Source organism: Phoenix dactylifera, unplaced genomic scaffold (genome assembly GCF_009389715.1).
Source record: "Phoenix dactylifera cultivar Barhee BC4 unplaced genomic scaffold, palm_55x_up_171113_PBpolish2nd_filt_p 000434F, whole genome shotgun sequence".
Classification (NCBI taxonomy): Eukaryota; Viridiplantae; Streptophyta; class Magnoliopsida; order Arecales; family Arecaceae; genus Phoenix; species Phoenix dactylifera.
Window position 1 is genome coordinate 45,225 of NW_024067870.1, and position 26,951 is coordinate 72,175.

Sequence of the window (26,951 nt, forward strand, 5' to 3'; positions counted from 1 at the left end):
GATCAGGGATGAAAAAGGAGGGATCAGGGGATCGGGGATGAAAAAGGAGGAATTGGAGGTGTTGGGCCCCTTTTGGTCTCCGACGACGTTTTAAAGCGTCGTCGTATCCAAATTTCATCCGACGCTAACAAAAAGCATCGCCAAATTTGGCCCCCGCTCGAAATGCGCTGACGCTGTTTGATAGCGTTGATAGCGTCGGTGATGAATAGTCGGCAAAGCCCTACTTTCTTGTAGTGCAGGTATATTATCCATGTGAGTCATTGGACAGTGATCTTAGCAGGTGACCTGATTTGTGCTGGCATCACCACTAAAGCTGAGAACGCTCACCAGCTAACTTTAGGAGCTAGCGAATACAAGATGTCCTACTTGATGGGTCACCGTGATCAGCTGCTGCTGTCGTTGTTTGCATATTAAATGCTGGCGTTGGTTGCATATTAAATGCTGTCGTATAAAGTAAATAAGCAGCTGGGACCTGTGAACTGACGGAAACTTACATGAATCAAAATGTTTATTTCCTGTATTCACCATAACGTTGGTCAAGTGGTCTCTCTCTCGCTCTCTCTCGGCTTCCAGCTGGTAATAGGTATTGGTTGTTCCAATCTTTACCACTTTGGCCTCTGGTGCAAGCTGTCCATGAGTATTTGTGAGTTGGGACAGGACAGATGCTGAAAGCCAAGCAGAGGTATGAAGGTGGTGGTTTTCCATTGAAGTGGAATTTATGAGGAACAAAAGATTAAGTACTCTAGCGTATCTGTGTCATCATTTGTGGAGTTATGCTTTTTATTGTAGAAGTATCCCCTAGTTTGAAGTGAGTAGACAGGATGTAATACTAGAGTTTCCAGACAGTTTTACCGATCCATCGTTATCATGAAGAATTCGCCTGCCATCGTCTCAGTCCGTAACTTACTGGCTTCACAAGTTTAGCTTTTTTTGGTCAACATTCATCTCTTCGGACGGCAGCTCTTACTCCTAGCTCACTTGCTTTCCAGACTTTTTTTTTTTTTTTTTTTCCATCATGAATTTTTAAGGCAGGTACTTTCCTGCTGCTTTGTGTCAGCTCTAGAGGTTTTGGCAGATAGAATTGGGCTGATAAAGCAGTGGTGATGTCTTGATTCGCCTGCGTCTTGTCAAGCACGGAAGGTTGTTTCCTTCTACAGAGATAAGCCAGCCGAGGCTTGGCCCATCTTTGTCAACTTGAGGGTGTCTATAATTGTGCCACGTGGTGGCATTCTAGAGAGACAACCATTCTTTTTTATCATGTTGCTTCATTGCTTGCTAATTAATTGGTTGTTTGTTTACGTTTCTCAAAAAAGTTTAATTGATTGATTATGCTACGTATAACTTGATCTCATGGCGGATGCTTATGAGGTTTGCCTCCAAAAGTATTAGTTCCCCTTCTTGGATTCCCGCAGTGCAAATCCGAGTCCACGCTCGTTTCAGTTACAGCCAAATGGGAAAAGGTTGAAGGATGACTTCAATACACTTAAATTCGACAATAGTGATGGAGTGGACTCATTATCATGACTGAATACAATACTTGTAATTCTCTTTGTCGAGAAACAAATTAGATAGATTAAAAATTTTTACGGTATTTTTATATTTTTAGATTTATCCAGCCTGTGCTTGGATTTGGTTTATGTCTGTCTTAATTTAGTGTGAAATATGGATGGGAAGATGTTAATGGAGTGAAATAATGGAGTGCCCTGCCCATGAAAAAAAATAAATAATGGAGTAAAAAACAAGAAAGCTAGTGGTACGGACGAAGAAGGCAGTAATGGCGGGTAAGGTCAAAAATTTTTTATAGGACTAGAATTATTTATGTGGTTTTAAGAGTATTACGTGAGCGACTGCCAACCATAAAGGCTGTCCGATTCATAAATGCCGGCCAAAGTTGTTGCGCCAAAGTTTTTGTTTTAAATTGCCGACAAGCTAGCTCCAACGGCCTTCCCGAATTGCTTCCTCCCACAGCCCAAACTTAATTTATAGCTCTGAACAAGCCACCGAACTCCCTCTACTTCCCATCTTCTCCAACCTATTTTCACTGGAGGCTGTGTGCTCTTTAAATGACAGCTAAATCTTCTCCACGCTAATCGAACGCCATACACCGGACCGGACAAAAGGCAAGATAACTGGGGGAAGACATGGAAGTTTATTCCGTTAAGGTGGAGGAGTCGAGACCGGCCGCCGGAAACAAGCCTTCCGCCGGTCCGGTTTATCGGTCCATCTATGCAAGAGACGGTCTCTTGGAACTGCCCGCTGGCATCGATTCCCCCTGGGACTTCCTTAGGTTGGATTTTTCCGGTTAATTTATTTGTGTGTCTGCGCTCTTCATGATTATAATCTTCGTTCATCAACATATTTCTTGTGCACTGTGGTTCCTTTTGCTAAGTTTCCATTCTCAAGTGCTTCTTGGGTTTCCATTGATTGCTTTTGCTCCATTTGCTTGAAAAGCATGGATGAAGTGAGAGTTAATGAGAATGTTTTGTTCTTTTATGCATTCTTTAATTTCTTCCCTTCTTACAATGACCCATTTTTTCAAGGAAAAAAATGGTTTTTAAATATTTAAGGGAAGCTTTTTTTTTTTTTTTTTGGCCACAAGTTGAATGTGGGCGGTACACAACAACATTTTTTGCTCTTTGAGGATTTCTAGTTGTATTAGATCAGATGATATCCTGTCGAAGACTCCTGAGTTAGCACTTGCCCAATTTGGCAGAGCATTGATTTGAGTTCACGACTTCTTTCTTTTCTTTTCTTTCTTGTGTATATTTCCAGTTTCCCAATAAACTGATCATATCTACAACAGGTCCGACGAAAAACAATGTACGATAAACATGGGAAAGGATTTCTTTAGAGAGAGAAATTTGTTTTGAAATGGAGGAGGCATGCATTTGAACTTCTCTTTGTTACCGTTAAATTATGTGACTTACTATGTTTTGTCTCTGTTTTCTTGCAGTGGATCAGTTAAAAGATGTCCTCAGAACCAAATGCTTGGTCATCGCGAAGTCATTAATGGGAAGGTAATTGGCATATCTTTACATACGCAAGTATCCATAGAAAGTGCATAAATCGTTTTAGAGAAACACAGTGATCAAGTCACCAACATTTCATTAAAGGGAGAAAAAGTGCGTATGCGCAAATGGATGCATGGATATGCATAAAGGTACAGTATAAGTTTGTTTTTGCATGGTGAAGAATGTTCCTTCCAACTGATGGCCTTTGTCATCCGTATTTGCTTATTACATGATAATCCCGAATGCAGCTGAATTGAGACATCTATTTATGGGTTTATGGGTTTCTCTCTTTCTAATCCACCAAAATTAGAGCAAAATCATAACTTATACTTGGCCTAGTTAATTTTCATAATCCATAAATGCTTTATACAATATAAAGAATGTTGTTGTATCAATTGTGCACAACAGCCTATTGCTATTACTGCTACTGCTGCATAGTGGCAACAATACTCAGTGACTAAAGAGAAGCTGAATTTGTAGGTCGGTCAGTATGCATGGCAGACGTATGGAGAGGTCTATGACATAGCTATCAAGATTGGATCTGCCATTCGAGGGCTTGGCATTAACCCTGTAAGCCAACCTAAATGCTTCTATTACATGTGACTCTTAACTTTAGGTGGTGCATACTTGACTGGGTTTGCATATGATGTGATAAGATTTTTGTTTGCATGAGGCTATATAACAAAATACTTACAAGATGCTATTTTATTCTTAGGGAGATCGTTGTGGCATATATGGATCCAACAGCCCTGAATGGGTGATTTCCATGGAGGTATAGTTTTTCTCTGTTATTGTGCATCTTATGTTAGTCATACATTTCATAAGAGCCATGTCCACCTGTACGAAAAATGGAAAAGTGATGTTGAGTGCATTTTTTTTTTGTTACACCAGTTATATGATTTATAATGTTTTTGCATAATGGGGGTGAGGAATACAAAATTGTTTCTTAGACATTTTCTAATCGTGAGAAAATAATTAATATAGGCCCACATAGCGTGTTAAAACTGTTCTTGAATTATTAGCTCGCTCTTGTTAGTAGTTCTTAGTTTTAATACATCGTGGATTTTGCAGGCCTGTAATAGCCAGGGAATCTGTTATGTGCCTCTGTATGACACCCTTGGTAGGTGCTTACTTTCTTTTCTCATGGAATAATTCAAATGGCTTATTCTGATTTATTTGCATCATAAACATGAATATCTATTCTGCTGCAAAAGCTTAAAATACAAAGAGTCATACTAGATTGTAGAATTTAGGTGGGTATCTCTCGAGAAAGATGATATGTTGTTGACTGTTGTCAGCATCAAGTGATTCCAGTGCCCCATGTTTGTATTAATATATTCCATAAAACTATACCATATAATATATATGTCAGATCTGAAGCATAAAAAACTTTTACCCAGTTAAGGCACTATGCTATATTGTTTAGCAAAATGCTTGCTTATCAAAAGAAACAAAAAGAACTAATTGGTTTATTTTCCAATATCATTATTCATAATAGTAGCATGTTCAAGTTTGAACCATGCATATGGTGGTTATTCAAAGATTCCTCGGAAGATTCGGTGACGTGACTATGAGAATCTACTCTCTTCATCTTTACATGACATTCATACACTTAATTTTTCAGACTTTAAGTCTTAGCATTTTTTCATTAGTTTTACATCTTGCAATGCAGGTGCTAATGCAGTGGAGTTCATCATCAACCATGCAGAAGTCTCAATAGCTTTTGTTCAAGAAAACAAAATAAAATCTGTATGTTGAAATTATTTTCTTACCTCCCAAGTTATGTCAATTAGTATTTATTAACAACCTTCACATGCCAGTGGTTGCTGAGACAGTTTCAACCTACCTCTTGACTCTTTCAATCAAGATATATAGGTTTGTTTCGTAATAAATATGGATATTGTCTGAATTTGACCAGATTAAGATTATATTTGTCCCTTTATTAAGTTTTACATGTGCATTTGCTGAAACCTGTTCTGGTGGTAAAGAGCAGTTTCACTGCTGCACTACTAAGAAAATTTGCAAATTAGTTAGAGCTTTAACTATAGAATATTTTCACATTTTATAACATATTATACTCAGCCTGAACTGCATGTACTTTCTAAGCTAATCCGACCACCGGTTCATATGCATATTTGTGGATTTCTTCATGTTGTAGCATTATGCTGACCACTAAGAGCTCAGTCAGTGTGTTGCATCCTCGTGCCCGTCAGTTGGCATCATGAGGAAGTTTTTATTTGGGTCAGAGTTAATAAGTTTAATATCTTGTTTTGCCATTGTTGATGTGTTGAATTTTATCCATTAAAAATGATAGAACGGGGGGAACCTTTGTTTGGTTTTATATTGTTTCTCATGCTTCCAAAGCTACACAACCACAAGTCCTAAATCATATTCTTGTAAAGGAAAAATTTGCTTACAAGCTTGACTTATTATATCAAGAAATCCTAAATATACTCATAGTGTTGGTCGGGCCTGAGCATAATCAACATCATTAACCCCTCCTTTTATGTTATATGTATCTCACAATTTGACTCTATGTTATTCAGATATTGATGTGCCTACCAAAATGTGCCATGTATCTCAAGAGTATGTTGAGCAGCAATCTTGTATTTCAATATCTATGCATTACAATGCTTCGGGGCAATAACATCTTTATTATGCATTATTAAATCCAGCAATTGTTAGCTTTGGAATGGTGACCGATGAACAAAAAAGAGAATGTGAACAAGTTGGGGTATCTTGCTTTTCTTGGGAGGACTTGATCTCTTCGGTAGTATCTTTACACTTCCTAATGTTAGAGTTACATATTTTAAATTCTTTATTTACCTTTGCTCATTGCTCTTGAAGATGCTAGTTAGTTTTTACATTTTTAACAAAGCATATATCCAAATCAATAATACTTCTGCTGGTTATCCCCTTCTTCATGGCATGATACCTCCCAAGTGTATTAAGTCTGCAACTATCATGTATATAATGCGAGCTATTTCTAATGTGCCATTAGAAGGTATGTAAATCTTTGTATTCTTAATTCAGACAGCAGATTTATACATGCTACTCTTATTTGCAGATTTACAAGTGATAAAATCAAACATAAACTATATCTGCAGTAGAAACTTCATTCATATGATTTTGACAAAAATCTGGACCTTTTTGTTTTTCAGGGTAGTGCTAACTGTAAACTTCCTCCAAAACACAAGGATGATATATGCACAATTATGTATACTAGTGGAACAACTGGAGACCCAAAAGGTGTCATGCTGACAAACAAGGCTGTTATTGCTGAAGTCATTACCACAGAACATCTACTTCTAGAAACAGATAAAGTGGTAAATACTTAGCTCCCAACACTTGTAATGATATACAGATTTTATTGTTCTCTTTCGGAGAGCTTTTCCACTAGGGTAGCTTCAAGAACCTAGCTCTTTTGCTTAAAGAAGGGTAGAAAGGAACTCCAAACTCCAATTTCGCGTTTCCTATTACAGCATAGCTGACTTTTATGTAACTGAAAAATTAAGTAATTTCCAATTGGGATGGATGCTATTTGGCGACTAGCGTGGCATCACATTTTCTCCATGTTTACCCATTTTTCAATTTCGCATTTCCTATTACAACATAGCTCCCTTTATTTAACCTAAAAATTAAGTGATTTTCCTTTTAGATGTTGCCGCTCGGAATTGGTTCAACTCTGGCGCTGAGTTGGTGGGGGTCGCTGGAGATCCTGGCTTGTCTGCTGTCTGAGTTGGAGAGATTGGATGGGATTGCTACACACCTCCATGGCGATGCTCCGGTGGACTACTGTGCTTGATTTGCGGTGATCCTAACGTCGAGCACCCACAAGTCGGCATTAGATAGTGGCGGAATGGCTTCGAGTGGTGCTCCGACACTACCTCTGATCTAAAATAGAAAAAATAAAGAAATCCATCTTTCGGAGCATGTTCAGTAGGGCGCCCTCCAATGCCTAAGTCAGATACAACTCTCAGAGAATAGGAGGCCTGAGAGGGACAAAAAGGCAGCGCAAAGAGTCGAAAGAGAATTTACTTGGAGGGCCATCAGGAACATAATATATAGGCGAGAACCAAAACCTGTCGCTAAGTGGTTTGGGGCTATATGCTGGTTGATTGCTTGTGAATCTCACCCATGCTTCTTGGTTGTAGGATTTGTTTCAGTACCATATTTGTTAGAAAATAGTTAATGATACAGCCGAGTTGTTGCCAGTTGTGGAAAGAGTTTGAGACATAGAGGACTCTTTGCATGCTCTTTGAGTCGGACATGTGGTAAGCTTTCAATGGTCAGCTTATGGCTAGGTGGCGAGTTTTCATTGGTCGGTTTGCCTTGTCAGCATAGGTTGGTTCTGAGGTATATCACTTGCCCCCCACTTCTAAGGCCAAGGGATCGGCTCGAGCAAAGGAAGTGCTTTCCTCAGGCAAAACCGGTTAATTAAGACAAGTTGCAAAGTTGATCAGTCGGGCTATCTCGTTAGCTTCGAAAGCCTTTGGAAGATTGCATCCTTGGGGCAATCCCGACCTTGAGAGGTCAGTTGGCTCGCCAGATCATTGGTGTGGGTGCTGGTACAGGATAGAGATGTTGCCTCCTTAGGGCTGTGGAATGGCTCTCCCGACCTGTGCACCCGAGCTGTCTCGACCTTGAGAGGTTGATTGACTCGTCAGGTCTTCAGCATGAGGGCTAGTTCAAGATGAAGATTTTGTCTCCTCAGGGTTGTAAAATGGCATGTTCGTCCTATGCACCCAAGTCATCATCCCAACCTTGAGAGCTAGGTTAGCTCACCAAGTCTTTGGCACGATGATCGGTTCAGGACTAGGTGTTGCCTACGTGGGGTTGTAGAATGGTTCACTCGAACTATTATACTCAAAGGCGCTTTCGTCGATGATCACTAGAAAGACTTGCTCAACAATATAATCCATGACTGGCATTCATCGGAAAGGATGCCTAACTAGGGTGTTCTAGGCACACACACCCATTATGGGTATTGCAGTCAACAATCTTTAAGGGACACGCTTGATCCCCTTTAGCTTATTGTAGAGTAAGTTACCTAATCTGAAACACTCTTGATAATTTTTGGAGAAACAATGTTTCATTTATTGAGATTAGGTTTACATTGCAATAAGACATTTCTTATTGATAATACATTCAAAGATTGGTTGAATTCCATATCTAAGTTACAGGTGTCCCATCAAGATGTTGTAGATGATAAATTCCGAGGTGAATGGCCTCCGTTACTTGGTATGATCCTTTCCAATTTGGAGTGAACTTGCCTTGTTCTGTTGGTTGAATCACCTTAGTCCTTTTGAGCATTCTCAAAGTTGGAAGAACTTAACTTTTACCTGGGTATTGTAATACCGAGCTACTCGTTGTTGATACGTGTCCATTAAGATCCGAGCTTGTTTCCTTGTTTCTTCTAGCAAATCCAAGTTATCTTGGAGGCCTTCCAAATTTCTTTGCTCGTCGAAGAAGTCCACTACTGGGAGGGTAGACTGATCTCCAAAGGGATCATAGCTTCGTTGCCGAAGGCGAGGTTGAAGAGTATTTCTTCCTTTAGAGTTTAGTTAGTAGTCCGGTAAGCCTATAGAATACTACGGAGCTCGTCCACCCAAAGCCCCTTTGTTCAATCTAGCCATACCTTTAGATTCTACGGGATGGTCCTGTTGGTTACCTTGGCTACTCCATTGGCCGTGAAGATATCCGACTAAGGTGAGCCGATGATCTATGTGGAGGTTAGTGTAGAACTCTCTGAAGTGGATGTCGTCGAACTCCCTTCCATTATTAGTGATGATGGCCCAAGAAAGCTCGAACCAACATATGATGAACTTCTATACGAAGTTCTGGGTGTTCTTGGTGATCCGGGCTAATTACTCAGCCTTGACCTACTTGGTGAAGTAGTTGATGGCCGCTATTAGGAACTTTCTTTATTCGGTTGCCTATAGGAATGGTTTAAGGATGTTCATCCCCCAGAAGGCAAAAGGTTGAGGAGCACTGATCGGTGTGAGAGAGGCAACTCGTTGTCGCTGGATGTTTGCATGTCGCTGTCATTGGTCGCACTTCTTCATGAAGTTAGCTGCATCCTTGTGGATGGTCAGCTTGTAATAGCCTTGTCGGAGGATCTTATAAGCTAAGGCCCTGCCCCCTAAGTAGTTCCTGCAAATTTCTTCATGGACTTTTTTGAGTGCATATTTAGCTTCGAAAGGTCGGAGACATTGAAGGAGAGGTAGGGTGAATGATCTCTTGTAGAGCTTCCACTCCAGGAAGATGGAACATGAGGATTGATTCTTGAGCCCTCGAGCTTCCTTCCTATCCTTGGAAAGTCTTTTGTCTTGAAGGTAATCAACGAGGAGGTTGATCTAGATCAGCTCAAGATTAGCTTGTGGAACTAAAGCTGGCTCCTCAATGTTTGGCTTGTCAAGCACTTCAAGGTAGGCCATCCTCGGTAGATCAACACATTCTAAGGTGGCGAGCTTCAAAGGTAGGTTAGTCATAGCATTTTCCGATCGAGGAATCTGTAGGATCTCAAACTCCTTAGAGGGCAAATTGATGTTCTTGACTTTTTGAAGGTATCTTGACATCATGGGCACCCTTGCATCTAAGTCGCCTTGAACTTAACTGATGACTCATTGGGAGTTGTTGAGAGCCTTTAGGCACCAAACTCTAAATTCTTGGGTTATCTTAAGGCCGATGAGGAGGGTCTCATACTCGGCTTCAATGTTAGACGCCTTAAAGCTTAAACGCAAGGCATACTCCGCCACGACTTCGTCTGGACTAGTGAGGATTAGCTTGGCTCCACTTGTATTTGGGTTGGAGGATCTGTCTATGTAGAGCATCTAGTAATCTTCCAGTTTGTGCTTCTTTAGCTTTGTGTTAACCTCTGCATCTTTGGCAATCATGCACTCTACGAGGAAGTTGGCTAGTGCTTGAGCTTTGATGACTGGTCAAGGTTGATAGTGAATGTCGAACTTAATTTCCAAGCTTGACTGCCCATTTAATCAGCCTTTCTGATGCATCTAGCTTCTGCATGACTTGCCTTAATGGTTGGTCAGTTGGCATGGTGATGGAATAGGCTTGAAATTGGAGCCAAAGTCTCCTAGCCCAGGTGATGAGAGTAGAGGCTACCTTTTCAAGCTTAAGGTACCTTGTCTCGGCGCCTCGGAGGACTCAGCTCACATAATAGATTGGCCTCTATACTTCATCTTCTTTATGAATGGGAATTGAGCTTGCAGTGGAAGGAGATACCGCAAGTTAGAGATAAAGCATATCTTTTAGATTTGGTTTGGTGAGGAGGGGTGGTGAGTTGAGGTACTGCTTGAGTTGGTCAAAGATGGTCTGAGACTCCTCGGACCATTAAAAGTCTTTAATCTGCCTTAGCACTTTGAAGAAAGATAAACATTTCTTGGTTGATCTTGCCACGAACTTGCTCAATATCGCGATCCGACCTGCCAAGTGTTGGACCACCTTCTTCATCTTCTAGGGCATCATTTCCATCATGTAGATACTTTCTTGCATTGACTCCAAAAGGGACTTGCTTGGATTAAGCTTCATGCAATACTTTCTTAATGCTGTGAATGCCTGTTGTAGGTCGATCATGTGTTGTTTGGTCTCATTGCCCTTTACCAATATGTCATCAACGTAGATATCCATATTGTGATTGATCTGGTTCTTGAAGATCTTATTGACCAAGCATTGGTAAGTTGCTCCAATGTTCTTGAGTCTGAACGATATGACCTTGTAGCAGTATAGCCCTTTACCAGTGATGAAGGAGGTTTTTTCTTCATCCTTCGGTACCATCGGTATTTGATTATAGCCCGAGAATGCATCCATGAAGCTTAGCATTCAGTACCCTGATGTCGCATCGATGAGCTGGTCGCTCCTCGGCAATAGGAAGCTTTCTTTAGGACAAGCTTGGCTGAGGTCGATGAGATCAATATATGTACGCCACTTTCCATTAGCCTTCTTCATGAGGATGACATTTGCTAACCAGTCGGGGTAAGAGACTTCTTGAATGAAGCCGGCTGTAACGAGCTTGTCTACCTCTTCATCAATGGCCTATTGTCTCTTAGGAGCAAAGCTCCTTTTCTTATACCGAACTGGTCTAAATGTTGGGTCCATACTTGTGAAAAAACATATCAGGGCTTATATCTGGCATACCAGAGGCTGATCAAGTGAAGATGTTGGCATTGGTCCAAAGGAAATCCATCGGCTACACTTTGGTAATTTCATTGAGGTTGGCTCCGATCTGTACTATCCTTCTTGGGACCGCTTCGCTGAGAGAGAATTGGAGGGGTTTCTCGGCCGGTTTTCATTGCTTCTGCTTTTGCTTGTCACAAGTATCGAATCCTTCAAATGTAGTGCTTCTGTAAGATTCTTTTTTTGGAGAGTTGCCACATGGCATTGACGACCAAATGTTTGGTCCCCCCGGACTTCTTGTGTATTGTCTAGTTGGAAACTTCATGACTAGGTGGTAGGTAGATACTACGATGCAAAAGGTGTTCGACTTAGGTCGGTCCAAGATGGCATTGTACTCTAAGAGGACTTTTACGACTAGAAAATCGAGCATCACAATTGCTTGCTTTGGGGTCCAGCCAGCTATGACTGGAAGGAAAATAAACCCCTCTATGGAGATGGGGTCCTCCAAGAATCCGATCAGAGAAAAGTTTATCCTCTTTAATCGGTCAGTAGGCATATTTATCTTGCAAAAAGCCTTATAAAATAATACTTCCATCGAGCTTCCATTATGCACTAAAACATATTTTACATTATAATTAGTGATGGTTAAGGAAACTACAATGGTGTTATCATGCGGAGTTTGTACATCCTTTATATTAGCATTCGAGAAGGAAATCACCATGTCCGTCCTCTGCCTTTTCGAATCAAAGCTTCTTGCTTGGGTAGAGCGCTCACAGTTCCTTCGCACAGACGAGATCATTCCACCTACTGTTGGATCATCCAAGATAGTGTTGATGATGCCGCAGTAGGCTAGTTGATTTGGTGCTCGGCGGCAAGCAACTCTCGCTAATGTTGTTTCAACCTTGCAAGTGGTCGATGAAGCACCCAAGGTACTCTTGCTGGATCGGTAGTTCCATCGTAGATCTCTAGTTGGGACATCTTGAATCGAGGAGGATGGGATTCTTCCATGATCTTCGTTAAGAATGAAGAGTCGGTTATGAAGTCAACTTCGTCCTCGAGCTCGATGTTGCGGCCTCTTAAGGCCTTAAGACACTGATCCATCTCCTTAAATCTATGGTCGAGGTTAACCACCCTCCTGGAGATCCTCTCGAATGGTGGTGGGATGAATGTCCCGGCGTTGATCCCCCTCGAGACTGCAAACTTGGGGACCAATGCCGCCTCCCTTGCCCTAACTCCTTAGGAGAGAATAGTGATTGTGTCGGGCCTGTCCTAGACTTTGAGGATGGGAATAATGACTCGACTGCACCGGATGGTCCGGATCCTCGTGATCTCATGGTTGTTGTCATTGTGGTTGCTGCTAATGCTGGTTAGCAGCCATCTGCTGCAGGTTCTAGATGGTAGGGGTTAGTATTTGAACCTGCTGCATGAGTAGAATGGATTTGCTTAGCTGTGACCAATGGGTTAGGCTGTGGCTCCTGCTGAGGAGGAGCACTCCAAGGGCTCTGTAAAGAGCCGTCAGACTCTAGGGCTACATTCTGCTGGGTGACTGTAGTCACTGCACGTGTTCTTGATTTCATAGTTGTGTCATCCACTCGATCGATTAGATCTCCAAAGATGGGGATTAAAGATCCTTCTTTTAACACCAATTTGTTGCCGCAGAGAACCGGTCCAACCTAGTGCCCAGTTGGTGGAGATCGCTGGAGATCCTGGCTTGTCTATCGTCTGGATCAGAAAATCGGATGGGTTCGCTGCACGCCTCTATGGCGATGCTTTGCTGGACTGCTGCACTTGATCGGCGATGATCCCGACGTCGAGCACCCACAAGTCGACATTGGAAGGCAGAGGAATGGCTTTGGGTGGCGCTCTGACCTAAAACAATAAAAACAAAGAAGTCCACCTATCGGAGCTTGTCTGACGGGGACCTTTTGATGTCTAAGTCAAACACAAATCTCAAGAAATAGGAGGCTTGAGAGGGGTAGAGAGGCATCGCAAGAGAGTCGAATGAGAACTTTCTTAGAGGGCCCCCGAGAACGCAATATATAGGTGAGAGCCAGAACCTGTTGCTAAGTAGTTTGGGTATATACACTAGTTGACAAGGCAACAAATTGCATATTTTGCCCATGAATCTCGCTCACGCTTCTTGGTTGCGGGATTTGCTTGAGTACCCCATTTATTAGAAAACAGTTAGTGATATGGCCAAGTTGTTACCAGCTATGAGCAGAATTGGACATACAGAGAACTTTCTACAAGCTTTTTGATTCGGCCATGTGGCAAGCTTTGAATGGTCAGTCTGCGGCTAGATGGCGAGCTTTAATTGGTCTGTTTGCCTTGTTAGTATAGGTAGGTCCTGAGGTATATCAGGATGGATGCTATTTGGTGATTGACATAGTATTATATTTTCACTTGTTTATACATTTTCTCCTAGATTGCTATATCATATAAATCATTTTCAACTCCTCAAGATACCTCCATGTTTGTACATAATTTGGAGAAATCTTCCTGTTTTTAACATTAAAAAAATTGCCTGTTCTATGGCATACTAATTTGGCAATATGGAATGAATATCTGGGGATCTACTCATGCCTGAAATTTGCTAGGTTATTTTGATAGTGGTATTGTTGTTTCTTCAATGAAAACTAAGGTATTTTAAGAATTTACTGTATTTTATTTGGCATATTAGTAATAGATAGTCATTTCGCTGCATCAACATCTGCAAGATCTCATCTTATTTACAGGGCAAAGTGTCCAATGCTTAAAATGTCCAAAGATTTAAAAATTGTTGTCCCAGCAATATAATTCTGTTTCAAAAAGAATTACAATTAAATTTTGATAATAAGATTGGTTAGACATCTAGTCTCTAAGCTTATGAGAAATAGATTTCTTAGTGAAAATCTGAATTATCTCTTCAACTACATGTTTGAGATGTCTGTTTGGAAACAATCTTAGACTTTCTTCTTTTCATGTAATTTCTTCCTAACCTATAAAAGAAATAAAAACATGTTGCCATGTAGTCATTTGCAACAACTTGGTTCCAACGCAAGGGGTGTGCCAAATAAATGATTTTTGATTTTAGAGGTAGTATATCATATTCGTTAGATCATATCTTCGTTTTTAAAAACCCCCATCTTCAAATGTCACCTAATTGGATTTTGTATCAAACCCAGTTAATCTCACCACTACATCTGTATATTTTTATCTATCCACAAAAAGACATACATTTGATGTCTTTCTATCAATCTCGATGTCTTTTTCTATAAATTATGCTAGCAAGACTTGAAACATACTACAAAATACACACTTCTGATATGGAAATTGAGCAGCATAGACATGTTGTATTATCTGCATGCCTGCCACTTGGATCTGCAATTTAAGCATTTTAATTTCATGTGCTTTATATGACATGATTCAAGGTTTACCGCAAATTTGGATGCCTAGATTTAGATTGATCTCCAAGAAGAGTAAACTAATGTTCTTTAGACAATCTATCTATTGTCAGATTGAGAGATCATGAATTTTGTGCCTATAGGTGACTGAGGAAGACTCATACTTCTCATTCCTTCCCTTAGCCCATATATTTGATCAGATAATTGAGAACTACTGCATCTTTAAGGGTGCCTCCATAGGATTCTGGCAAGGGGTATGACCTATGTATCTTTGCTATAACCTCCCTTTGTTATGATGACTTTCTATTCCCCTGATTTTCTCTCAATTAATTTGCACTTGTTGTTTTCTTTTGTAGGATGTTCGATATTTGATGGAGGACATTCAGGAACTGAAACCCACTTTATTTTGTGGTGTACCTCGAGTTTATGACCGTATATACACAGGTCCACTGCTTATAGTTTATAGTTTTTGGTTAACTTCTTAAGCAACTTACTGTCAGAATTTCCTTATTCAATTTTCCACCTTGACATTGTGAGGTGTATGTGACTGAAGGTATAAATCAGAAAATTTCATCTGGAGGAATGTTAACAAAGAAGTTATTCCAGTATGCTTATGACTAGTACGTTTTTTAGAGTGCAGCCTCATGGCACTGTCCTTCTGATTGCTGTTGTTGATTTGCATTTCATAGAACATTCTTTCAATCTAGATTCCAGCAAATTTTTTGATAAATATCTATATTTTATTTATGTTGTATGGCATCGCTGTGCTTTCATCAGCAAATTGAAAAATTTGAGGAGAGGGATGAAACAAAATGAAGCATCACCTTTCTTCGACAGATTAGTCTTTGATAAAGTATGTGCCAACTTTCAGCCCCTCCTCCATGACTTCTTGAGATGAGAATGTTTAGATTTCCCTTTTCTTGATCATCACCACAGATCAAACAAGGACTCGGGGGCCGAGTGCGCATCATGATATCTGGAGCTGCGCCGTTACCTAGACATATTGAGGAGTTCCTCAGAGTCGTATGCTGCAGTGTCTTTATACAAGGATATGGTAATGGTGAACTACCCTTTTGGTGCATGTAATCTTAAGAAACATTGTCATATGTTGTATAGATCTTGTGCTGTACTTTCACTGCTCTTGGAAGAAGCCCATTCTCCACATTGTGATATATCTTCTGCATATAATTGAACACAAGACAGATCTTCTATGCATAATTTTTAGTACTTCTATTATATTTGGCTTGCAGGTCTTACAGAAAGTTGCTCTGGGTGCTTCACATCTATAGCCAACGTACTCCCAATGATGGGAACAGTGGGAGTCCCTGTCACGACCATAGAGGCAAGACTTGAGTCAGTGCCGGAAATGGGGTATGATGCTCTTTCCCATGTACCTCGCGGGGAGATTTGCTTGAGGGGTAAAACCTTATTCTCCAGTTACTACAAGCACCAGGAGCTTACGAGTGAAGCTATCGTAGATGGCTGGTTTCATACAGGTTAAAAGAACTCTATCTATCCCCTCTTCTGTATATCAAAAATAAGCATCAATCTGTTCAGCATCTTGCAGACCGTTCTAGTTGAGATTCACACTAGTGGAAGAATGCGTGACCGAGTTCTTCTTAAAGCTCTGACATCAGCTTAATGAGTTGGGAAAATCAATTAGAGCAATTCAGAAAGATGGATTTCCACTTACACTAGCTAGATTTCTCCTGCAACTATAAGTTTCAGGGACTGCAAAGCAAATTTATATATAATGGCATTTGCTTTAGGCTTTTAGCTATGCTGGTGGTAGTTATTTTAGTCTTTATTATGCAGGTGACATTGGAGAATGGCAACCCAATGGTGCAATGAAGATCATCGACAGAAAAAAGAATATCTTTAAATTGTCTCAAGGAGAATATATTGCTGTGGAGAACCTTGAAAGCACATACATGCAGTGCCCTCTTGTCGCATCGGTAGTAATACTAGCATATTTATCTGCAGATTTGAAATATGTTATCATCTTACGTAGTTTATATCGTGTAGGTTTGGGTCTACGGAAACAGTTTCGAGTCCTTTCTCGTGGGCGTGGTTGTTCCAGAAAAGAAGCTGGTAGAGGAGTGGGCAGCAGTCAATGATGTCATTGGTGCATTTGAAGAGTTGTGCAAGCATCCAAAAGCAAGAAAATACATTCTTGATGAGCTCAATAATACCGGTCGAAGACATGAAGTACGTCATTAATCATTGGCATTTCAAAACACTTAATGATACTGCAAAACATGACTTGACTGATATAAAATTCGATCACCGCAGCTTAAAGGATTCGAGCTGCTGAAAGCAGTTCATCTCGAACCAACACCATTTGACATGGAGAGAGATCTGATTACTCCGACCTTTAAATTGAAGAGGCCGCAGTTGCTCAAATATTACAAGGTAGTAAGACTCAAACTGATGCAGTGCTTTCTTGGTGATTTACAATTTTTATATATCATTTGTAATTTTTTTCAATTATTTCTCATCATGGGAAACAACGATTAATTACAGGACTTTATCGATGGACTGTATCAAGAAGCGAAGGAAACAAAGGCATGATTCCTTTAGCCATGTAAAAACTACTGTATTATGGTCACCCAGACGAAGTACGTTCATCTGAAAAGTTTCTCTTCCCTCATATTTAGATGTAAACGAAGGTTGGGAGAAAACTAACAAAAAAAATAAGGTTTCTCGGTTCTGTTTTCTCTGTAATTCCTGCTTTTCATACTTACTGCTTTATCACTGCGTCAGTTTCTGTCAAGTTTCTCAGCCCCACCAAAAAAAAAGAGAAAAAAAAACTGTGATTGATTAATTACGACACTTGAATAAAATTTGGATTGAATAATTCTGATCCTCTGAGAAGTATCCTGCAGTTGTTTTTCTAATCTGGTAGCCTGTGATGAATTATATCCATGCACTTTTGCTTCGTTGCATTGTGAGCTTCGAAAGGAGGAAAACACAAGCTGAGGAGATGAATACAGCTCCGGCAAAGCAAGCTAGATCCAAGCCACTGGCCAAGGTCACGTTCTTGAACTTTTCTAACATCCCTGTTTGAAGTATCAAAAGTATGGCATGCCCAATTTTTGATTTTGCCTCTGATATCGACTGCATCTCCATACTCTTTGCAAGCATCTGAAAACGATTTAGCAATATTATGAGATTCCTGCTGAAATGTTTCTCAGTTAAATCCAAATATCTAACCTGAAGGTTAAATGAGCCAAGGCTGGACTCGGCAATTTGCCATCCTCTGTTCTGTTTAGTGTCGGCAGAGCCGGAAAACATGACATACAACCCCATCCCGAACGTAAGCAGAGCAGTTCCAACAAGAAACGTATCTGTCAGGGATATTGGTCGAGACCATGAACTCGTTACTGTGTGAATAATGAAGTAAAAATTTGATTTAAAGATCAAAGGAGCTCCAAGTAATCGATGATTTGGAAGTATGGGGAATTTGTACCTATGGCTTCGATGAGTAGCTGTATGATACCTCCTTCAGCCAGCCGTTGTGATATCATATGGAAGTACTGGAAAAATGCCTCCAGAACAAGGAAGCAACCCTGAAATCCATCAAGTACACGTGCATTTTTTTTTCAAGTCAAGAAGGGGGGGGAAAAAAAACTCTCTGTGAATCAGCAATTCCATAGAAATACCTCAACGAAACACAAGACCGAGCCGATCAGGGATCCTGCAACCGCGATTAGTGTGAAGGATTGGCATCCAGCGATCCCCTGCTTGAAGCAAGCAGATAGGTGAGGAGATGGATTCCGCAAGATGAGAAAGCAGCAGTAGTAATGGTAGAAGTAGTAGTGCTAGTAGTAGTAGTAGTAGTAGTACGGTTTCGACGAGCATCTCGGAATGCGCAGAAGAAAATCCCTCTGGAGCCTCCTGCCGCGATGGAACGAAGAGTGTGAGAGCCAGCTTTGCTACCTGAGCTACGCGGGAAGATGAGAGATCCATAATCTCCATCCCCTTTTCGAAAAAAGAAGGCTCGTGCTTCTTTTCAGGTGAGGTCACCGCGGTGCCCGGAGAGACGGGCACCCTCTTCCTTCCCCGGCAGTCTTGTGGAAGAATGCTCTTCGCTCCTCGACCGGTCAGAAACTTGGGACACGGGAGACGACAAAAATTGGAAGAAGAAGAGGAAAATGGAGGGTGGTGATCTGATTGGAGAGCTCTGCTAGTCCTTAGCAATCTGCTTGCTCCTGCCATTTTTGTTGCTTTTGTGCTTTTCTTGGAACCCCTCTCTCTACTTATTCCAAACTCCCCGTGTTTACTTGCTGCCGTATTTATTCACGCGTATCATAGATTCGGGGGATGGAGAGGGCGCTGGAGGGTAGGTGGAGGTGTGGGAGGGGAGAGGGGAAGATTCGAGGCATATCTGTGGGCCCATCGGCCGAGCGAGGAGATTCGGCGGGATCCGACCGAGAGGACGGAGAGGGAGAGAAGTAGTCGGCATGGAATTCAATGCAAAGAAAGCAAGTACAAGTTTCCATCGTCCTGGGTGGGCCCGCGAGAGCTCAGAGTCGGACGCGTGTCGTAGAGCGGAGCCTCTTTTCTGCGACGTTATTCTCCCGACTTTTCCCCGGCCTTTCCACTTCCACGGGACCGGAGGAAGGCAAGAATGGGTGGCCGCTCGGTTTGGTTAACCAAAAATAAATAAATAAATAAATAAGGAAAAACACGTGCAAAGCTCGGTCTCTCTCTCGTATTGGACGGTCTGGAAGCGAAGTTTCCAAACCGAAGAATGGCTCAGACACAGGCCGTGTCTAGCAACTACTTGTGCTTCAAGCTTCCAAGTCTAGACTCCGCGTATCATAATGGTCGACATCGTTAGCAATCATAGAGATGCGCTTTTTTTTTCAAAAAGCCTTCTATAATTTCCTTTACGGATAGCTATGGTAGCTTGAAACTTCTCCCTGCTGGATCCTGCATCCTCCCATGGCATGGAATCCAATACCGGATGTCCCCGCATTTTTAGAAAAATGATGAAAAAATTTTACCTTAAAAATGTATTTAAAAATAATTTATCTAGCTTTCTGAGATGCAAAATTACTAATCAAACTTTCTACTTAAGATTCAATAAAGTACTATTTTCAATCGATAATATAGCTAATCTATTTAATTTTTTTTGTGATATAGTTGACCGCAAATAATATTTTATTAACTTTAATTTTGAAAAACTTCTTTTAGTAGAAACAACTGTTACATGCATTGTTAACAATATCCTGTAAGCAATGCATGCATTTGGAAAAGAATTTACTTTTTTCATAAAACGTAAAAGATCAATAGGGATACTAGTTTTCATTTGTAAAACTTGTTTTAAAACTTTTAACTCTGAAAATAGATCAAGACCATCAATATCAGAATATTCACCATGTTTTCAAGATGAAGACAATACTTTCTCAAATCCTCTTCATTCAAAGATTTTAACTTTCTAAAATTAAACCAAAAACCAAAAATATTTTCATATATTGTGAATTGTTCAAACCTATTTTGAATTGAAGAAATAGCTTGATTTACTATATATAAAAAGTAATCAATTCTAAACGATCCTTCAGCTGATCTTGCTGTCTCATCATCACTATTTTCATCAAATTGTTTTTTCTATGGATCACATATTTTTTACGAAATGTAGAAGCTCTATTTTTATTTTATTTGCAATTTCTTTAGATGAAATTAAAGCAGTCATGAATCCATTTTCTCTATAACTTTTTAAATAAGAAAGAAGACCGTTTAACTGATTTATAGCAACATCAATATGCATACTTCAGATTGTAAGTTCTTACTAACTGAGTTAACAGCAAACAATATATCATATCAAATATTCATGCCCAATAAGAATTCAAAATTCTCAATCTCATATATAGCTAAGAATGTGGCTTCACTCTTTGTTTTAGGATCTTCACTAGTTTTCGCTAATTGAACTAAGGCATCTCTTATTTTAGGAGCTTGGTATTTAATTGCTTTTACACTTTCAATATGACTTTTCCAACCTGTCTGTGACAACGACTTAAGAGACAATGTGCATACATTATCTTATAAAATATTTCATCATTTTATAGAAGAAGAAAATAAGGTATAAATTCATTGTATCACTCTAGAAAAAGATATAGCCTTAGGACATAAGTTAGCAGTATCATATAATACTAAATTCAAGTTATGACATCCACATAGTATATAAAATGCTCTAGGATTTATATCCAATAATCTTTTTTGTACATATTGATGTTTTTTTTAATATAAGATCCGCTGTCATACCCTTGTCCTCTTATATCATTAACCTAAAATTTATGTTTTTGTATTATATTTATAAGTTTACTAAAAAGGCCTTTTAAAAATTCTTAAAAATATTCTTCTATTTTTACTGGACTTGTTGAAGTATCTACACATCTTAAAATTAGGATCATTTGTTCTTGATGGCTTGCATTAGGAGTGTAATCAAGTAGTACAGCGAAATATTTTACTTCTTTAAGTTTTTTAATTATTAAATTTTAATTTCAGATGCTAACATTTGAATTAATTCATTTTGAATCTTATGACCTAAATAATAATTATGAATTTCACCATGTTGAATATGTCGCACATGTTCTTGCATTACTAAATCAAATTCTGCAATTATTTCAATAAGACTTAAAAAAATTTCATTATTGCCTTAGTAGATCTTTTTATTTTTTTTCCAAAATACTAAATTATTTTTTGCAAGATTTTTTACGACAACAATTATTCTCAATAGTACTTTTTTCAATGATCCTTCTCATGGTTTATTTGTTCTTGGAGATTTTTGTCAGTTGTTCTATTTTTCAACATTCTCACTTCTAAATCAATCCAGTTATTCTCAATAGATTTTACTGTCCTAATCACAATACGAGAATTGTGGAATCGGAAATGCTAGATTCCTTCAAAAGGGTGAAATCAGTGGGAGTGATACACCACGAAATGTGGTGATTCAAAAAGTTAGGATACCAGTCCTAGTACCCATACCTTCAGAAAATATTGTTGCTCCAACTATTGTGGATCAGTTTGACGATGTTGAACAACAATCTACTGATCAATCACTCTAGAGTGAGATTGTCACCAATGAACCGATTGTAGAATAACCATATGAAGTAGCATTAAGAAGGTCGCAAAGAGAAAGAAGATTGGGTATTTCGGATGATAATGTGGTTTATCTACAAGAATCTGATTATGACATTCGGACTAGTAAGGATCCGGTTTCATTTTCATAGGCCATATAATTCAACGATTCAAAGAAATGGATTAATGCCATTAATGAAGAGTTGAAATCATGGAACAAAATGAAGTCTGGGATCTCGTCGAATTGCCTGAAGGATTTAACACAGTCGGTTGTACGTGGGTCTTTATGACCAAGTTTGACTCTAATAGCAATATCGAACGACATAAAGTTAAACATGTTGCCAAAGGTTTCACTAAAAAAGGGAGGCATTGATTATAAAGAGACCTTCTCTCTCGTTTCTAGGAAGGACTCATTCAAAAACATCATAGCATTGGTAGCTTATTTTGATTTGGAGTTACATCAAATGGATGTGAAACTTTTCTGAATGGAAGTTTAGAGGAAAAAATCTATATGGATCACCTCGAGGGTTTCTCAATAAAAGAAAAAGAGTAAATGGTTTGCAAATTAAAGAAGTCAATATATGCACTTAATCAAGCTTCCAGACAACGTACCTTAAGTTTCATGATACTGTTGTTTCTTTCGGATTTAAGAAAAATACCATTGATTGGTGTATATATTTGAAGGTTAGTGGGAGCAGGTTTATATTTTTGATTCTATATGTTGATGATATCTTGCTTGCCAGTAGTGATCTTGGTCTAATGTCTGAAACCAAGAAATTTCTCTCTACAAACTTTGAAATAAAAGATATAGGAGAGGCAGCTGCATGATAGGAATTGAAATATTCCTGATAGATTACGAGGATTGTTAGGATTGTCTCAAGAAGCCTATATTGAAAGAATTTTAGAAAGATTTAACATGAAGAACTGTTCAGCTAGTGTTGCTCCAGTGTAGGAAGAGGACAAATTAAGTCTCATGCAATGTCCACAGAATGAATGGAAACATAAATGGATGGAAGCAATTTCTTATGCATATGCAGTTGGAAGCTTGATGTATGCACAGACTTTCACAAGGCCAGATATTAGTTTTGCTGTTAGTTTATTGGGAAGATATCAAAGCAATCATGGAATGGAGCACTAGAAAGCTGTAAAGAAAGTTATGAGATACTTGAGAGGCACGAAAGATTTTATGCTCACATATAAGAGGTCTGATCATTTGCAGGTGATTGGTTACTCCGACTCAGACTTCACCGGATGTGTTGATAGTAAAAAGTCCACGTTTAGCTATTTGTTCCTGTTAGCTGGAAGAGCAATCTTATAGAAAAATGCCAAATAGATTATTATTGCAACATCTACTATGGAAGCCGAATATGTGGCATGTTTTGAGGCCACAGTTAATGGATTGTGGTTGCGAAACTTTATCTCAAGACTTGGAATTATCGACAGTATTGCCAAGCCACTGAAAATTTATTGTGATAATTCGGTCGCAGTGTTTTTCTCCAAGAACGACAAATATTCTAATGGTGCTAAGCATATGGAGCTCAAATATTTTGCCTTTAAGGAGGAAGTTCAGAAACAGAGAGTGTCTATTAAGCATATCAAGACTGAGCTCATGATTGCTGATCCCCAACGAAGGGTTTACCACCAAAGACATTTAAGGAACATGTTAACAGAATGGGCTTGGTTATAACTTGTAAAGATTGTGAATCAATTAATGATTGTTTATGCTAATGATATTTTTGAAATCTCATTACCGTGTTTTTGATTTTTCTGTTTCCCTATTGTGTATATACCTTATATTAAGGGCTAATGTTAACAGGAATTGTCTTACACAAAGACCTTATATGGACCTTATGTTTGAACTTCTCACTTATGGATCATGGTTAAACAATTTGCTTGTATTGTAGTACATGGAAGGGACTATGTCGGTTTAATGATGTACAACCGCCCTGACTCGCACTAATCAGTTGTTTGATTATGATATTACAATGACCATATTAAGATTAAGTTGAATTGAATTTATTGTGCGCCTTATGTTAGCCTTGTATTTGTCTTGTCATATGGGCCAAGTGGGAGAATGAAAGATCTTTTATGTCCCACGTGACCAAAAAAAAAAAAAAATGTTGAATGACTTTTGATTTACTTGACTCTTAAGTTATTTGGCTCTTTCAATTCCTCATAAAGTTTGTTAATGCTCATAAAGTGTGTTAATGGCCATAAAATGGGCTAATGGTCAAATTTGTGAGAGGTTAATTTCCTCTTAAAACTCCCACTTTGATGGACGGTGGAGAGGCTTACGGTATGTAAAAGGTTGGAAATATGGTCCTCTATCTACCCTGTAAATGAACACTATCTCCAGCATTTTGGTGCATCTGAATTGAGGGCTAAGTGAGAGAAATCATTGCTCTAAAGATTTCAACAACAAGAATAGGACTTATTCTCATGGATTCAGGTATGTCCTCTAAATTACTTGAGCCTTATGTTTTTATTTGTGAAAATCGTGATGGTTGAAGGTCTTGGGGTTTATGTTTATTAGATCTCTTATATGTTTAGATCTATCTTATTGATTAACAATGTGCAGTGAGCTTCGCTATATGAGCCATCCCTCTCCATCCCTTAGTTTTATATCCACAAGGTCTGTTTGAGGATGATGATGTCAGCAAAATCAGTTAGTTTGTTTAACAGAAAGTTAATTGTAGGAGGTTATGTGATATGTATATAGTAAAACTTAAGTAGTGGAATGAGTATTTTGAAAACATTCGCTGGAAATCTATAATTACTCTAAATCTCGAGAGATTATTTTCAAACTAACAGAAAGTTAATTGTAGGAGGTCAGTGTAGTTTACTCTACAATTTATGATATTTTCAAACTAATAGAAAACTTTTATCCTAAATACTTTACTTGGCAAGAGACAGGATCGATATTTGAGATATTATTTTGCAATACCGTAGATGTGGTGTGCCACATTACTCAGAATTAAAAAAATGTGTCATCAATTAGTGAGGACAAGAATATTAGAGATGTACCCCCCTGTACATATCATTGGATTAGACTTGTTGGGGGGGAATAAAGTTTCCCCCCAAATGACATAAATACCCCTAAGAAGCCGTACACCTCCGACCCCGGACAGCCGAAGTCAGCGTCCGACCTCGGAACGCTCGGCCACAAGACGACCGACCCCGAAACCTCCGACCTAAGAGAAACCCCGATGTCCGAGGACCGTACTCTAACACCCCTCCGGCATTTATTGCGCATGGCCGCTGTAATCTTCCGGCACACTCAACAATAAATGCGGATCTCCGGCTTACTCCACCATTAATGCGGATCTCCGGCTTACTCCATAATAAATGCGGATCTCCGACTTACTCCACAATAAATGCGCATGGCTCCTGACATCTACGGATCCCCAGCTCTCCACGGCAAATCGACCCAGCAGGGTCTAGTCGACTATGATAAGTCTCTGATCTCGGCCATACCGCCGACATCAGTGCAATGATTCGCCTGACCGAGCGCCGACCTGAACAACATGCCAAGCCGTACTACGGTCTCGCCCTGTTACATCACAGGTAAACCGACCCCCGCATATAAAAGGGAGCCTTGGCCTCTCAAGAGGGGATGGGAACATTCATACACCCAAAAATCACTGTTTATCTCCTTCTCCCCACTATTTGCCCCCTCCCTGACTTGAGCGTCGGAGGGCCGGCGCCGGAGAACCCGGCCACCGGTTCGTGTGCAGGCACCCGGACGGAGGACGCCGCCAGCCAACGGATCGCCGCCCCGCTGCGAGGACCTGCTGTTCCTTCTCTCCGACCGCCCCGGACGGTGGACGCCGCCCGCCGACAGACCGCCGCCCCGCCGTGAGGACTAACAGTCGCTCCCTCTCCTCGACCGAAGATTGCCCCCGGGTCCAATTTCCAGCAACAGTTGGCGCTAGAGGAAGGGACCGAGTAGCAGTCATGAAGTTGAGAAGTAAGGGAGCCTCTAACGTCTCCCGGCGTCCCCCGCAAAGTCCTGGACACTCCGTCCAGAATTCTCCAACTCCGGCTGACCCAGCTCCTCAGGTCCAGCCGGAACAGTTCAATGCCCTGGTACAGCAAGTCCAGGCTCTGGCCGCCGCCGTTCAGGGCCTGCGGCGCGTGGAGGCTTTACCGGCACTTCCCCCGCAGGCCCAGGCCCCGCCGGAGTGTCTCCCCAACGGCCCGGTTCTCCCCAGCCAAAATTTGCATGGCTCCTCCAGAGCCAACAATGGAGAACGAGCTTCTCCCCGGAGAGAGTTACCGGGAGAAGGCTTCGATCGGAGACCCCAACTTTCTGAGGCGGAGTCAGCCCCGGATCACCGTGAGCTGGCGCAAACCACAGCGACAATCCCACGGGTGGGGGAGCTCGACCGAAAAGTCGAGCATCTGGAGCGCCAGATTGCGGCACTCCACAGCAAGAAGGCAAGACAGGAAGGGGACTTTGAGTTCACTACCAAGTCCCCCTTCTCCCGCCAGATCGAGGACGAGCCAGTTCCCGCGAGGTTCAAAATGCCTCAGGTGGAGCCCTACAGCGGAATCACCGACCCCCTCGACCACTTGGAGAGTTATCGGGCCCTCATGGCCCTACAAGGGTCCTCGGAGGCCATACTCTGCAAGGCCTTCCCAGCAACCCTCCGAGGGACCGCTCGGCTTTGGTTCTCTGGTCTGAAGCCGAACACGGTGTCCTCTTTTGAGCAGCTCGGCAGGCAGTTCGCCACCAACTTTGCTGCCAGCCGGCGCCAGCGACGGACATCAGACTCCCTCCTAGACATCAAGCAGAAGGAGGGGGAGTCCCTCAAAGAGTACCTGGACCGCTTTACCGCCGCCACATGGGAGGTTCGCGAGCTAGACCAGTCGATAGCCATGTCGGCTCTGAAGACTGGGGTCCGCTCCTACCGATTCCTCTTCTCCATCGAGAAGAGCTTCCCGGCCGACTTCACCGAAATGCTGGCCCGAGCCCGGAAGTACGCCAAGGCCGAGGAGGCAGTCGCCTCCAGGCGGGGGGCAATCGAGCCCACCTCGAAGAAGCGGAAGAAGCGCCGCGAGGAGCGCGGTCGACAAAGGAGCCGGTCTCCCCGCCGAGAGAAGAATCTCCCCAGACTGAGGAGCCCGCCCCGTCAGCAGGGGCGACCTCAGCAGAGGACACCTCCTCGTCCGAGGTCTCCACCACGGCCCCGGACGTACCAGGCGAGGTACGAGAACTATACACCCGTCAATGCTCCTCGGGCCGAGATCCTGATGGAAATTGAGGGTCGGGACTTCTTCCGACCCCCGCCTCCTATGCGAGACACGGGATTTCCCCGAAATTCTAGGAAGTACTGCCGCT

At 41.0% G+C, this 26,951-nt stretch overlaps 2 protein-coding genes across 4 annotated transcripts; one reads left to right on the forward strand and one right to left on the reverse strand.

The window, feature by feature from the left end:
* Positions 1 to 1,944: 1,944 nt before the first annotated feature.
* On the forward strand, positions 1,945 to 17,325 carry LOC103696927 (long chain acyl-CoA synthetase 2). 2 transcript variants are annotated; one of them, XM_008778653.4, is made up of 19 exons: positions 1,945 to 2,287; positions 2,954 to 3,017; positions 3,492 to 3,581; positions 3,727 to 3,783; positions 4,083 to 4,131; positions 4,684 to 4,760; positions 5,558 to 5,597; positions 5,687 to 5,781; positions 6,173 to 6,337; positions 14,671 to 14,781; positions 14,884 to 14,971; positions 15,081 to 15,147; positions 15,305 to 15,380; positions 15,464 to 15,581; positions 15,778 to 16,023; positions 16,343 to 16,482; positions 16,553 to 16,735; positions 16,820 to 16,939; positions 17,051 to 17,325. In XM_008778653.4, exons 1-19 carry the CDS (start codon positions 2,142 to 2,144, stop codon positions 17,096 to 17,098), a joined length of 1,980 nt encoding a protein of 659 aa, XP_008776875.1. In that variant the 5' UTR covers positions 1,945 to 2,141; the 3' UTR covers positions 17,099 to 17,325. The 2 variants fall into 2 exon arrangements, with proteins under 2 accessions (XP_008776875.1, XP_017696033.1); XM_017840544.3 differs by lacking the exon at positions 6,173 to 6,337.
* LOC103696925 lies at positions 17,246 to 18,876 on the reverse strand. Of its 2 annotated transcripts, XM_008778652.4 has the most exons (5): positions 18,374 to 18,861; positions 18,190 to 18,267; positions 17,997 to 18,096; positions 17,741 to 17,874; positions 17,246 to 17,671 (listed from the first exon to the last, which is right to left on the reverse strand). In XM_008778652.4, exons 1-5 carry the CDS (start codon positions 18,743 to 18,745, stop codon positions 17,444 to 17,446), a joined length of 912 nt encoding a protein of 303 aa, XP_008776874.1. In that variant the 5' UTR covers positions 18,746 to 18,861; the 3' UTR covers positions 17,246 to 17,443. The 2 variants fall into 2 exon arrangements, with proteins under 2 accessions (XP_008776874.1, XP_038974803.1); XM_039118875.1 differs by having other exon boundaries at positions 17,246 to 17,874; positions 18,374 to 18,876.
* Between the last annotated feature and the right edge of the window lie 8,075 nt (positions 18,877 to 26,951).

What these genes read in the sequence shown, in the direction of transcription:
- LOC103696927 (XM_008778653.4), top strand. Translation starts at nt 2,142, where the DNA reads ATGGAAGTTTATTCCGTTAAGGTGGAGGAGTCGAGACCGGCCGCCGGA. An exon ending in TCCCCCTGGGACTTCCTTAG is followed by an intron (nt 2,288 to 2,953) that starts GTTGGATTTTTC and finishes GTTTTCTTGCAG; the next exon opens with TGGATCAGTTAAAAGATGTC. An exon ending in GGGAGGACTTGATCTCTTCG is followed by an intron (nt 5,782 to 6,172) that starts GTAGTATCTTTA and finishes TTTGTTTTTCAG; the next exon opens with GGTAGTGCTAACTGTAAACT.
- LOC103696925 (XM_039118875.1), bottom strand. Translation starts at nt 18,745, where the DNA reads ATGGCAGGAGCAAGCAGATTGCTAAGGACTAGCAGAGCTCTCCAATCA. An exon ending in CGGTCTTGTGTTTCGTTGAG is followed by an intron (nt 18,097 to 18,189) that starts GTATTTCTATGG and finishes GATGGATTTCAG; the next exon opens with GGTTGCTTCCTTGTTCTGGA. An exon ending in GCTACTCATCGAAGCCATAG is followed by an intron (nt 17,875 to 17,996) that starts GTACAAATTCCC and finishes TATCCCTGACAG; the next exon opens with ATACGTTTCTTGTTGGAACT.